At 47.1% G+C, this 12,065-nt stretch overlaps 1 protein-coding gene across 1 annotated transcript in view; it reads left to right on the top strand.

Annotated features, from left to right (window-relative positions):
* samd11 (sterile alpha motif domain containing 11) overlaps nt 1-11,452 on the top strand; it is a gene marked incomplete at its 3' end in the record, with an annotated part of 82,499 nt that extends 71,047 nt beyond the window's left edge. Inside the window, exons 8-13 of the mRNA XM_084187175.1 lie at nt 4,989-5,104; nt 5,532-5,610; nt 5,759-6,519; nt 10,065-10,195; nt 10,602-10,712; nt 11,201-11,452. Coding sequence (XP_084043301.1) covers nt 4,989-5,104; nt 5,532-5,610; nt 5,759-6,519; nt 10,065-10,195; nt 10,602-10,712; nt 11,201-11,452 — 1,450 coding nt within the window. The remainder of the gene's footprint in view (nt 1-4,988; nt 5,105-5,531; nt 5,611-5,758; nt 6,520-10,064; nt 10,196-10,601; nt 10,713-11,200) is intronic.
* Between the last annotated feature and the right edge of the window lie 613 nt (nt 11,453-12,065).

Below are 12,065 nucleotides of genomic sequence, written 5' to 3'. Positions count from 1 at the left end.
AGAGAGAGAGAGAGAGAGAGAGAAATGGGAAGGGTTTGTGATGTTACTAGTGCTAGCTACAGAGAGACACACACACATTGAAGAGAGAGATTGCTCAAATGTAATATTGTGTTCTGTGACTGTGAAAGTGTTTGGAAGATGCTATATTATTGTGTTGTTAGATTCTTGTAAAAATATTATATATTGTTGATAAAATACTGAAAATATGTTTATGGTTATACACTGAGTGTACAAAACATTAGGAACACATAGATTGACCAGGTTAACGCTATGATCCCTTATTAATGTCACTTGTTAAATCCACTTCAATCAGTGTAGATGAAGGGGAGGAGACGGGTTAAAGAGGGATTTTTTAGCCTTGAGACAATTGAGACGTGGATTGTGTATGTGTGCTATTCAGAGGGTGAATGGGCACGACAATGATAAGTGCCTTTGAACAGGGTATGGTAGTAGGTGCCAGGCGCACCGGTTTGAGTATGTCAAGAACTGCAACGTTGCTGGGTTTTTTACGCTCAACAGTTTCCTGTGTGTATCAAGAATGGTCCACCACCCAAAGTACATTCAGCCAACTTGACACAACTGTGGGAAGCATTGGAGTCAACATGGGCCAGCATCCCTGTGGAACGCTTTCAACACCTTGTACAGTCCATGCCCCGATGAATGAAGGCTGTTCTGAGGTTAAAAGGGGGTGCAACTCAATATTAGGAAGGGATTACTAATGTTTTGTGTATGCGAGTTTGAAACAATAACCTACACACACAGGCAGACACGCATGCACACACACACACACACCACACACACAGGGCCCATGCAAGGAGCACACCGGTTAATAGCTGCCTCCTTCTCCCCAAATTGCTTCCTATAAAAGGAGAGAGAGCACGTCTGGCTCCCCCTCTCTCTCTCTCCCTCACTCTCTCCCCCACCCTTTTCCCTCAGTCTCTCCCTTGCTCCTTTCCCCCATGATTAGGCCTAATTATGGTGCAGCGGACGCCTGGCGGCCTCAGTCATGCAGCTTTAATTGACCGTTATTCATCTCCGGGCTAGCACTAACGCTAGGCTAGGCGGCAAGGGGGAGGAGGTGAAATGAATGGGGGTTTGGCATGCAGGGGTCCTAGCCTAGCGTAGCTGTTCGCGGCCCAGGCTAATTGCTAGCCCCGAGGGATTAGGCCAGGTGATTACACACTGGGCGGTGTAATTACATAAGCAGCAGCGGGCCCAGGCTAGCGAGCCCCGGGGTCACGCGGCCCCGGCCCTTCCCCAAGATTAATTGGAGCTGCCATCGGAGTGCGAGGCTCCGCCAGAGAGAGCGGTTATACGATTAGCATTAACATTTCAGCGGCGGGCCTGCGATCGATGAATGGTCCCACCCTTGTTGTTGGCTCGGTGTGTGAACCCCCCTCGCTGTTCCTCTTTCTCTCTCTCTTTCTCCATCTCCCCCGTATCTCTCCCTCCCTCTCTCTCTCGCCGCTGTATGTGTAAGGGCAGAGACATGCAGGCGCAAGTTGATTTTCATCACAACCGTTCCAAAACAATAGCTGTCGTCCCATTCAAATGTGGGTATTTTTTGGTTGTATTCACCACCATGATGTCCTTATGTGTACTGCATATCAGTCACATCTCCAAAGCAGCAAACTGATGACATTTGGCCCGATTGCACATGATTGAGTGTGTGCGTGTCCATGCGTGTGTTCGTGTGTGTGCGTGTGCAGGAAAAGGCCAAATGGTTTCGCGGGAGACAGATCGACCAAATCAACAGATCACCACACACTCCCAGTACACTGTGACACTTCCACATTCTCCCTGAAACACATCAAGCTGAAGAACATATTCTTATTTCTCCCCTCTTCCTTCCTTCCATCCACCAACACCTCTTTTCCTCCTACCTCAAATTCCCCCGTTTCCCCTGTTCATTTGGGACAAGAGGCAGACCAAGGAGTACAACAGAGAGAAGGAGAGAGAGGGACAGAAAGAAAGAGAGAGAGGAGCTTTTCTTTGCTCAGAAAGAGGACAAAAGGAGAAGTACATAATAGAGCGGCCTTTTCATAAATAGGGTTTGCAGGACACGGCCGCCTTTTCACTGGCTCAATACGGCCCGGAGTCGTAGAGAGGCAGAAGGGGCGGAAAAAAAGGACCGAAGGGAGGAGGATGAGTGTTAATTAGAAGGTCCTTCAGCCCGTGGCCCCAGTCGAGACGCGGGGGCCGCCCCAGCTGTCGGAACATGACACACTCCTATTGTGTATTCAGCCCTCATTATGTAAGTGTGGGTGTGGGTGTGTTTGTGTGCGAGTGTGTGTGTATGTGGGAGTATGCGTGTGTGTGGTTGAGTAGGAGGGGAACGGAGGGAGGCTAAAGCTCAGGGTACAAACATGGCCAGCGGCGGTCTTTGCGGCGTGGCAAGACTGACGAGGTGGCTATGGCGACACTGGAGCCTCCAGTGCCTGTAGTTATAAATAAACCGGGAGGAGAGCGTGTAGCTAGCCAGGGCTCAGTTACCAAAATACACCACAAACCTGGTCCTGGAGACCCACTATAGATACAGGCTTTCACCTCAAACCATCATCCTCACTGCTATACACTATATAGTACTGTTACGAAACCAACTAGATAGTGATTAAGTCTACTCACCCTATGTCTAGAGGTTCTAGGCCTCACTAACTGTTCCATAACCTGTCTGAATGTATGCATTTAATGTGAAAGTAAGAGCTTAATATTCCAGTGAAAAAATCTGGTTGAGAGTCCATGTCAGTTATGGTCCCATTTGTTTAATTGTTTGAGTGTAGCTTTTACTGTTTATTTCTGTTGGTTTAACACCAGAACTGCCATAGGCCAACAACCACTGATGTTTGACATTGCTCAGTTGTCTGAATGTTTTAATCACAAACAGAAAAGTATTTTACCTGTTTACCAGTATTTCCCCCACACCAATTACTACCTTAAAGGCCCAGTGCAGTCAAAAACGTTTATATATATATTTTCAGTTCTGCCCACACATTTTATATAAGATTGAGGTCAGGGCTTTGTGATGGCCACTCCAATACCTTCACTTTGTTGTCCTTAAGCCATTTTGCCACAACTTTGGAAGTATGCTTGGGGTCATTATCTATTTGGAAGAACCATTTGCGACCAAGCTTTAACTTCCTGACTGATGTCTTGAGATGTTGCTTGAATATATACACATAATTTTCCTTCCTCAAGATGCCATCTATTTTATGAAGTGCACCAGTCCCTCCTGCAGCAAAGCACCCCCACAGCATGATGCTGCCACCCACGTGCTTCACATTTGGGATGGTGTTCTTAGGCTTGCAAGCCTTCCCACTTTTTCATCCAAACATAACGATGGTCATTATGGCCAAATAGTTATATTTTTGTTTCATCAGAACAGAGGATATTTCTCCAAAAAGTACAATCTTTGACCCCATGTGCAGTTGCAAACCATAGTCTGGCTTTTTTATGGCGGTTTTGGAGCAGTGGCTTCTTGCTTGCTGAAGTGGATATGCTAATGTGGATATAGATACTTTTGTACCTGTTTCCTCCAGCACCTTCACAAGGTCCTTTGCTGTTGTTCTGGGATTGATTTGCACTTTCCGCACCAAAGTACGTTCATCTCTAGGAGACAGAACGCGTCTCCTTCCTGAGCGGTATGACGGCTGCGTGGTCCCATGATGTTTATACTTGCGTACTATTGTTTGTACAGATGAACTTGGTACCTTCAGGCGATTGGAAATTGCTCCCAAGGATGAACCAGACTTGTGGAGGTCAACAACAAAAAAATCTGAGGTCTTGGCTGATTTCTTTTGATTTTCCTATGATATCAAGCAAAGAGGCACTGAGTTTGAAGGTAGGCCTTGAAATACATCCACAGGTACACCTCCAATTGACTCAAATGATGTCAATTAGCCTATCAGAAGCTTCTAAAGCCATGACATCATTTTCTGGAATTTTCCAAGCTGTTTAAAGGCACAGTCAACTTAGTGTATGTCAACTTCTGACCCACTGGAATTGTGATACAGTGAATTATAAATGAAATAATCTGTCTATAAACAATTGTTGGAAAAATTACTTGTGTCATGCACAAAGTAGATGTCCTAACAAACTTGCCAAAACTATAGTTTGTTAACACAAAATTTGTGGAGTGGTTGAAAAACTAGTTTTTATGACTCCAACCTAAGTGTATGTAAACCTCCGACTTTCCGCAAATATTTCTTTATGCAATTAATTCTTAAAATTTTTGTTATGCACCATTTATCATTGCCTGGCTACCCATCCACATCGCTCCAGCCAACTGATGTCTCTTCTCCACGATGAGTCTGGATTTGCCTCCCTCCCCAACAATTTCTAGAATGTGAACACATTCTGATCATTCTGATTGGTGCCAGAAACTGATGGGTTGGGCCAGAGCCGGCCTACATGATGACGTTATCAACTTTGATACTCTGATTAGTTAGATTTGTTAGAGACGATCCAATCGCTGAGGAATTTGTTTTGTACAACGTGCCTCATTTTGAATTCAAGCAAACAACTTCTAGGATGGAAGTTTTAGAATGAATGTATATAGCGATCGATAGAGCAGTGAGTTGTCAGGCTTTGGCACTCATGTTTACGGCAAATAATTTGACTGTTTTACTTACTATAATTCTATTACTATTTTAATTTACAAATAAAACTGATCAAATTGTTGCGTTTTTTATTGTAAGGGAAACTAAAATATGCTATGTGTTGCACTATGCCATTGTAGAATAATAAATGCATTTTATGTACGTCAAAATATACAATTATTTAAAAGAAACAAAATATTCTTAAGACATGACTACATTCAATAAAAAAACATTTTTGATGGTCTTTATTTAGGTTGATAAAAACAAAGTTGATTCATCTGATGCATATGCTAAAGTGGGCACCCGACAGCGTTCTCTAGCAGCTACTTAGGCTGAAAGGGTTAGCGGTTCTAGTGTTAAATGTGGTGTGTTTTTGTTTGTGTGTGTCTACAGGGAAATGTCCCATCCCCCACCTCTGCTGTCCCCCCAGAACGCCTCTCACATCGCGTTGGGACCCCACCTGCGGCCACCCTTCCTGAGCATGCCCTCTACCCTGTGCCAGGCCCCAAGTAAGTCAGATGCGAATGCTAGCAGGTTATCTACAGAAATTAATATAGCGCCTACACTTATTAATGGTGAGTTAGGGCTGGATTCAATCCGTACGTGGAGCTTCTGCGATACAGATTGAATAGATGCTAATAAAAATCAGAAACGATTGGCCTATGGTAGACACTTACAACAGCATTCGCTGCATTCCCACAAAAATTGGGAAATGGGAAAATGTTCAATGGAATTCATGTCTTTTGTGTCTTTTGACTGTCTTGATAGAGACTTTCATCATCTAAAGAATGTATTTGTATCTGATTCTTTGTGAGGCATTAATATTAAACAGGGGGTCTATGTCATTGTATTTTAATACCCCATGTATATTGTATGTCAGAAATCTCTTAATGAGTGTGTGTGCTCATCTGTGTGTTTTTTATGCATTTCCCTCAGGCTATGGTTTCCTCCAGCCTGCCCAAGCTGAGATGTTTGCCCGGCAACAGGAGATGCTTCGGAAGCAGAACCTGGCCAGGTTTGTCATTGTCTTCTAGTGCTGTTGTGTGTGTGTGTGTGTTTGATGTCAAGGCTGTAGCTTAATGTGTGTGTCTATGTATTTAAATTATGTTTTCGTATGTGTGATAACATTGTCTCTAACCTCTCTCCTCTATGTCCGGTCCCAGGTTGGAGATGTCAGCAGAGTTGCTCAGACACAAGGAGCTGGAGAGTCTCCATAGGCAGCAGCGTGTGCTGGGGAACTCCGACCCCCTGGGCCTAGCCCACGGCCTCCCCCTGGACCACCCTGCCCTGCGCAGCCTCCACCACCTGCCCGAGGGACATCCCATCCACGAGGAACTCAGCCGACGCCAAAACGCCATGCTGGTGCTCCGACACACCAACACCCCCCTGCTCTCCCTCAACCATCATGGGCCCTCGGGGGACACAACGCCCAAAAACACCCAGGGACAAAGCTCCGGGGCTCAGGCTGGATCGAGGAAGGGAGGCTCCCGGAAAGGCCCACAGCAACCCAGAGGGGGAGAGCACCAAGAAAGGGAATGCCGAGGGAGGGAGGGAGACGCGGACGGTCACAATGATGAGATGAAGGACTCGGACAGCGAGACGGAGATGGGCGAGGATAGGCACCAGGGCTTGGGTGGCAAGGCCAACGAGGGGCATGGGCTTCACAGGGACAGGGGGAAAGAGAGTAGCAGGAAGGGGGGGTGTGACGGTGCCAAGGAGGCGGGCGAGGGCTCGGGTCGGCTCAGTGCCCCCTGTAGCTCGGCGGATGCAGATTCACCACCTAGCCACCACCTCTTCACCCCAGGGCTGAGCAAGAGCGATGTTAAGTACCACTTTCCACCTAGCGCCATGCCCCCTCTGCAAGGACTCCACGGCCAGTCTCTGCCCTTTGGATTCCCCTACACCAGCCCCTACTTTCACACCGGTGAGTAACACACACACACACACACACACACACACACACACACACACACACCAATCAACTGCATCACACTTAAATGTCACTCTGATTGAAACCTGTGAATGTTATTTGGCTAGCCATGCAACCAGCCTTAATGGGAGATAGCATGCTAGCTAACAACGGCTGCATTCGAGAGAAGTGGTATGCAACGATAACAGCTAAATACAATCTCAGTGATTGTTCAAACAACAGACCAAATAACAGCAGATTTTTTTTTATATACATTTGTTCAGAAGTAATCACTATCCAGTAAATGTAGGCTATTTTGCTTTCCCCAATTGGTTGGTGTGGTTTGTAAATTTCTCTGGCCTTGTATGATTGATAGATCCTGGTTCATCATTAGCTTCAGTCACATTGAGTTACTGTCTAGAGTTAGATTCAATGCATTGCTGGCATTCCTCTGCTCTCTGTGGTGATATACAATATTTGGCAGAAAATTCAGCAGGTTGGTGTTTATTGTCATAAGTCTTGTCCTGGAGGCAGAACTGAGCAATTTCCCCTTAGATAGGCCAGCTGCAAAGTCAGAATTGGCTATATTGTACAAATTCATGTTTTATTTTATTTATTTAAGGTTAGGGTTATGCATTAGGGTTGGCGGTGAGGTTAGGGTTAAGTTTAGGGTTATGTTTAAAATCTAACCTGGGAATATTCACATTGTAAATAGAGAAAGGGGAATCTCATTATGTAATATTGTTGTGGCGCTATGAAGGCAGGAGTGCATCCCCCCCCGCCCCCACCCCAAAAAAAAAAACAACAACAAAAAAAAACATTGTAAAGTGGTTATCCCACTGGCTATAAGGTGAATGCACATATTTGTAAGTCGCTCTGGATAAGAGCATCTGCTAAATGACGTAAATGTAAATGTAAATGAGTGCGTTCAATTGGGTTCAACGTTTGCCATGTTGCATGACGGTTTGTATTGAACGACACATTTCCCCAAAACGGTGCGTTCTTCAAAGGCCTCTGAGGTATGTTTGTTCCCGTCTGGTGGGTGTGGCCTGATCAATATGGGTGTGACCATTTCAAATCTCAAAACTCGTGCAGCACACCATACACAATCTTCCCCTGGGCCACCATAATCACGTTCTTCTTCAACTGGTCGTTCAGTACAGTACCGTTTCTGTTTAATTAAACGTTGAACACCGTTCTGTCGTACTGAACACACCCCAGGACTCATGGGTAGGGCCATGTGTTTTGGTGCACTTTTTGAGGCACTTTGCTTTTACCGGTATTTCCATCGTTATCCACTATTGTTACAGCAAGTAGAAAATCTTAGGACATTTTCTTTGATTGACACAAGCTGTCTCCAATCAATCAATCAATCAATGCCTGGTTGTGCGTGTTTGGCGGGTGGATGGCCTTAGCCAGGGGAGGCATAGCTCTGCGAATCTTAATCGCACAAAATCTATTATTTGGCAGGGAATACTACTTGTAGATCAGTGATTCTGCACCTCCCTTTGCTCAATCTGATCCTCTCCAACGGAGTCAGAAGTTGTAGCTAAAAATGGGTCAACCAGGTAGTAAGGGTAGGTAACAACACATCCGCCACGCTGATCCTCAACACGGGGGCCCCTCAGGGGTGCGTGCTCAGTCCCCTCATGTACTCCCTGTTCACTTATGACTGCATGTCCAGGCACGACTCCAACACCCTCATTAAGTTTGCCGGTGACACAACAGTGGTAGGCCTGATCACCGACAACGACGATACAGCCTATAGGGAGTAGGTCAGAGACCTGGCCGTGTGGTGCCAGGACAACAACCTCTCCCTCAACATGATCAAGACAAAGGAGATGATTGTGGACTACAGGAAAAAGAAGAGGACCGAGCACGCCCCCATTCTCATCGACGGGGCTGTGGTGGAGCAGGTTGAGAGCTTCAAGTTCCTTGGTGTCCACATCACCAACAAACTGACATGGTCCAAGCACACCAACATTTACATTTACATTTACGTCATTTAGCAGACGCTCTTATCCAGAGCGACTTACAGAAGACAGTCGACAAAACCTATTCCCCCTAAGGAGACTGAAAAGATTTGGCATGGGTCCTCAGATCCTCAAAAGGTTCTACAGCTGCATCATCGAGAGCATCCTGACTGGTTGCATCACTGCCTGGTATGGCAACAGCTCGGCCTCCGACCTCAAGGAACTACAGAGGGTAGTGCGTACGGCCCAGTACTTCACTGGGGCCAAGCTTCCTGCCATCCAGGACCTCTATACCAGGCGATGTTAGAGGAAGGCCCTAAAAAGTGTCAAAGACTCCAGCCACCCTAGTCATAGACTCAACTCTCTGCTACCGCACGGCAAGCGGTACCGGAGCGCCAAGTCTAGGTCCAAGAGGCTTCTAAACAGCTTCTACCCCCAAGCCATAAGACTCTGAACATCTAATCAAATGGCTACCCAGTCTCTCGGATGGCCTTAGGCACCATCCCATTTCTGACACTAGTGTAGCAAATTCAGGGGGTAGCCCTGAACGGGACTCGAATCCGAATCCAGTGAATGTCAAGCCAACGCCTTAACCGTTACGCCAAGAGGTTTCGGACCCCAAATTCGCTGAAATATACTGTAGTTCCATGGTTGGTTTCATTGACTCTCCGGAGGACATTTGAATTCACCCTAGCTTAAACTCGCAAATACACACAGAATCGAACCTTCACATTAGAGCAACTCTGTTTGGGTTAATTAGAAACCTGGTTTTAGTTGTCTGTGTCTAATGACTGTCATTAAATAGAGAGATTTGAATGTTTGAAAACACAGACAGAAACTGCATAGGGAAGCAGAGGCAAAACAGGCAGTTTCACAGTAGGAGCCAACACACACGCACCTACGTACCTAGACACACACACACACACACACACACACACACTCACCCTTGGGCAGGCATATGAAAGACATTAGCAGTACTCTCTCTGTGTCTCCAGCGTGGAGACCTCCCCCTGGAAGGGGCCCTGCCACTGACCACCCCTGACCCCTCTACACACAGGGTTATCACCACAACCATGCGGAAGAAGAGTTGAAGGGGTGGGGGTGGTGGGATGGAGAGGGAGAGGAGAGAAAATAAAAAAGAGAGAGGGGGAAGTTAGGCACAACAGTGAGAATTAGAAAACATGGATCAAATACACTTTGAAACGTGATATGAAATATTCTTAAATGCAAACATTTTTAAATGCAATTAAATATCATGTCCATGTCCATTTTATTTATTTCAGAACAACCATGAGGACAAAACAATAGTCAGAGAGCAAAAGTGTGTGTGGGAAAGAGAATAGCGAGATTTGGATAACGAGATTGAGAAGTAATTAAACTGAGAAATGTGTGTATGCTAGCTGCTGGTCGAGGTCTGTCCTGGGTCGTATTCATCAGGCACCAAATGGAATAAAACGGACTGAAACAGGGAGAGAATGACCTGAACATGCCCATTAAGAAACACTCATTTTCGTCCACTGTAAAACATTTTTGCACCTTAAATGAATATGACTTGGTGATTTACAACCCCCTTCTACCCTCTCATAGGCGGTATGGGAGGTATGTTCATGGACGGCGAGGACTCAGCGGTGCCCCCAGTGGAGGACATCAGAAAGTGGTGTGTGGAGGAGGTGTGTGGCTTCGTGGGCAGCCTGGCCGGCTGTGCCGAGTACACCCAGGTAAGGACCAGAGCAGGAGGGCAGGGGTCTGGTTTATCCCACCCTTTCAACCAGAGAGAGAGAGAGAGGGAGAGAGGGAACAGGGTCGGGCTGGTGGAAGAGCAGTGTAGGGCTTTGGGACCAGAGTATCTAACATTGTCACCTCAATCAGAAGTTCTACTATTAGTATAGTAGAGTTGGTTTCTAGTAGATTCTATAGTTATAAGACCACTGTTATCTCTCACAGCACCACAGTCCCCTTAATGTTAAACACACACACACACTGTTGGAAGATTGAGAGTGGTGTGAGTATGCATGCAAGCTCTGTGTGAGGGTGTATGCATGAGTTTGTGCGTGTGTATGAGTGTGTGTGTGTGTGTGTGTGTGTGTCTCGGCTCTGGCTGAAGTGGCTGTGTCTCTCCTGAAGGTGTTTCGGGAGCAGGCCATCGACGGAGAGACCCTCCCGCTGCTCACGGAGGAGCACCTGCTCAACATCATGGGACTGAAGCTGGGCCCCGCGCTCAAGATACGCTCTCAGGTACACACCACTGACTGGCCACACACTCAGGACCATCACCTCAGGAGTGTGTGTGCGCAGCCTCAAAGTTGGTATTTTTTTGTATGAGTAGACTGTTCTTGTGTGAGTAAACCTCAAGTGTGTGTGTTTGTGTGAGTGTGTTTGTGAGTGCTGGAAGCTAGTAGTGCATTGTAGGTAGCCAAAGCAGATAGATAGCGTAGCGCCTAAACGTGAGGCCCGTTGTCGGTGCACAGGTTGTCAGGTATGCCATACTGTAGCCCTTAACCCTCTCCTCTCTCTCAGGCTGGTGATACAGTAGAACACTAGGACATGGGCTACGTCCCAAATGTCACCCTATTCCCTACATAGTTCACTACTTTTGACCAGGACCCATAGGGCTCTGGTCATAAGTACTGCACCATATAGGAAATAGGGTGCCATTTCGGACGTAGCCTGTGGGCTGAGCAGCTCTAACCTCGGCGTGTGGCGTTCTCTCTCTCTCTCCTCAGGTGGCACGGCGTGTTGGCAGAATCTTCTACATGACCAGCTTCCCGCTGGCGCTCCCGCTGCCGCCATCTGCCTTGCGCCCCCCGGACAGGGACCCCCTGCCGTCCGACACCCCCCTGGCGCTCCCACTGCGGCCCCTCTCCGCCGCAAGCAGCAGCTCCTCCCCCTACAGCGGCCCCCCACCCCCCTGTCACTCCTCCCCCAAGCAAGAGAATGCCAACGGCTCTGTGTCGGGGGGCTACGAGGGGGTCTAGGACCCAACTGGCTGCACAGGGAACCTGGACTGGAGGGAGGGAGGGAGGGAGATGGGTACAGAGAAACCTCTTGTAACAGACATTGAATTGACCCCCTTCCTCCCCCTTTCGGCATACATCTCCATTTGGGTTTGGGGAATAAACTGTAAAAAATATAAAAGCGAACAAAATATAAATGAGCTAAAGGGACTAATCAAAGAAGCCCAATCAACTTCAAGTTCCACTGTGGTTGTAGCCGAGCAAAATCCAAAGATGTAACAGTGGGCTGGAGGGAGAGACGTGATGAAGCGACAGAGGGAGAGAGAGAGCGAGAGAGAGAGCAGACAGCTGGTCTCAGACAGCTTGCCAAAAAAAGAGCAAAGCCCCAGAACTACGACATTCTTCTGAGTCAGACAGACGCTACCGGAAACTCGTCCTTCCTGGGCTGAAGAAGGAAGCCCCTCTCTCCCTCTGTCTGCTCCCCAACACACTCGGTACACCCAGCACTTAAAAGAGAGACGCCTCTTCCCTCTTGCTCTTTTACTCCCCTCTTTTCTTCTCACTCCCAGTCTAAGGAGCCCAAACAGCTCAGATGAACTGAGAATTATGGAGACTGGAGTGAAAGCATACACTG

Source organism: Coregonus lavaretus (genome assembly GCF_964263955.1).
Source record: "Coregonus lavaretus genome assembly, chromosome: 22".
NCBI lineage: Eukaryota > Metazoa > Chordata > Actinopteri > Salmoniformes > Salmonidae > Coregonus > Coregonus lavaretus.
The sequence above is the reverse complement of the archived record's forward strand: the minus strand, read 5'-3'. Positions and strand labels throughout refer to the sequence as shown.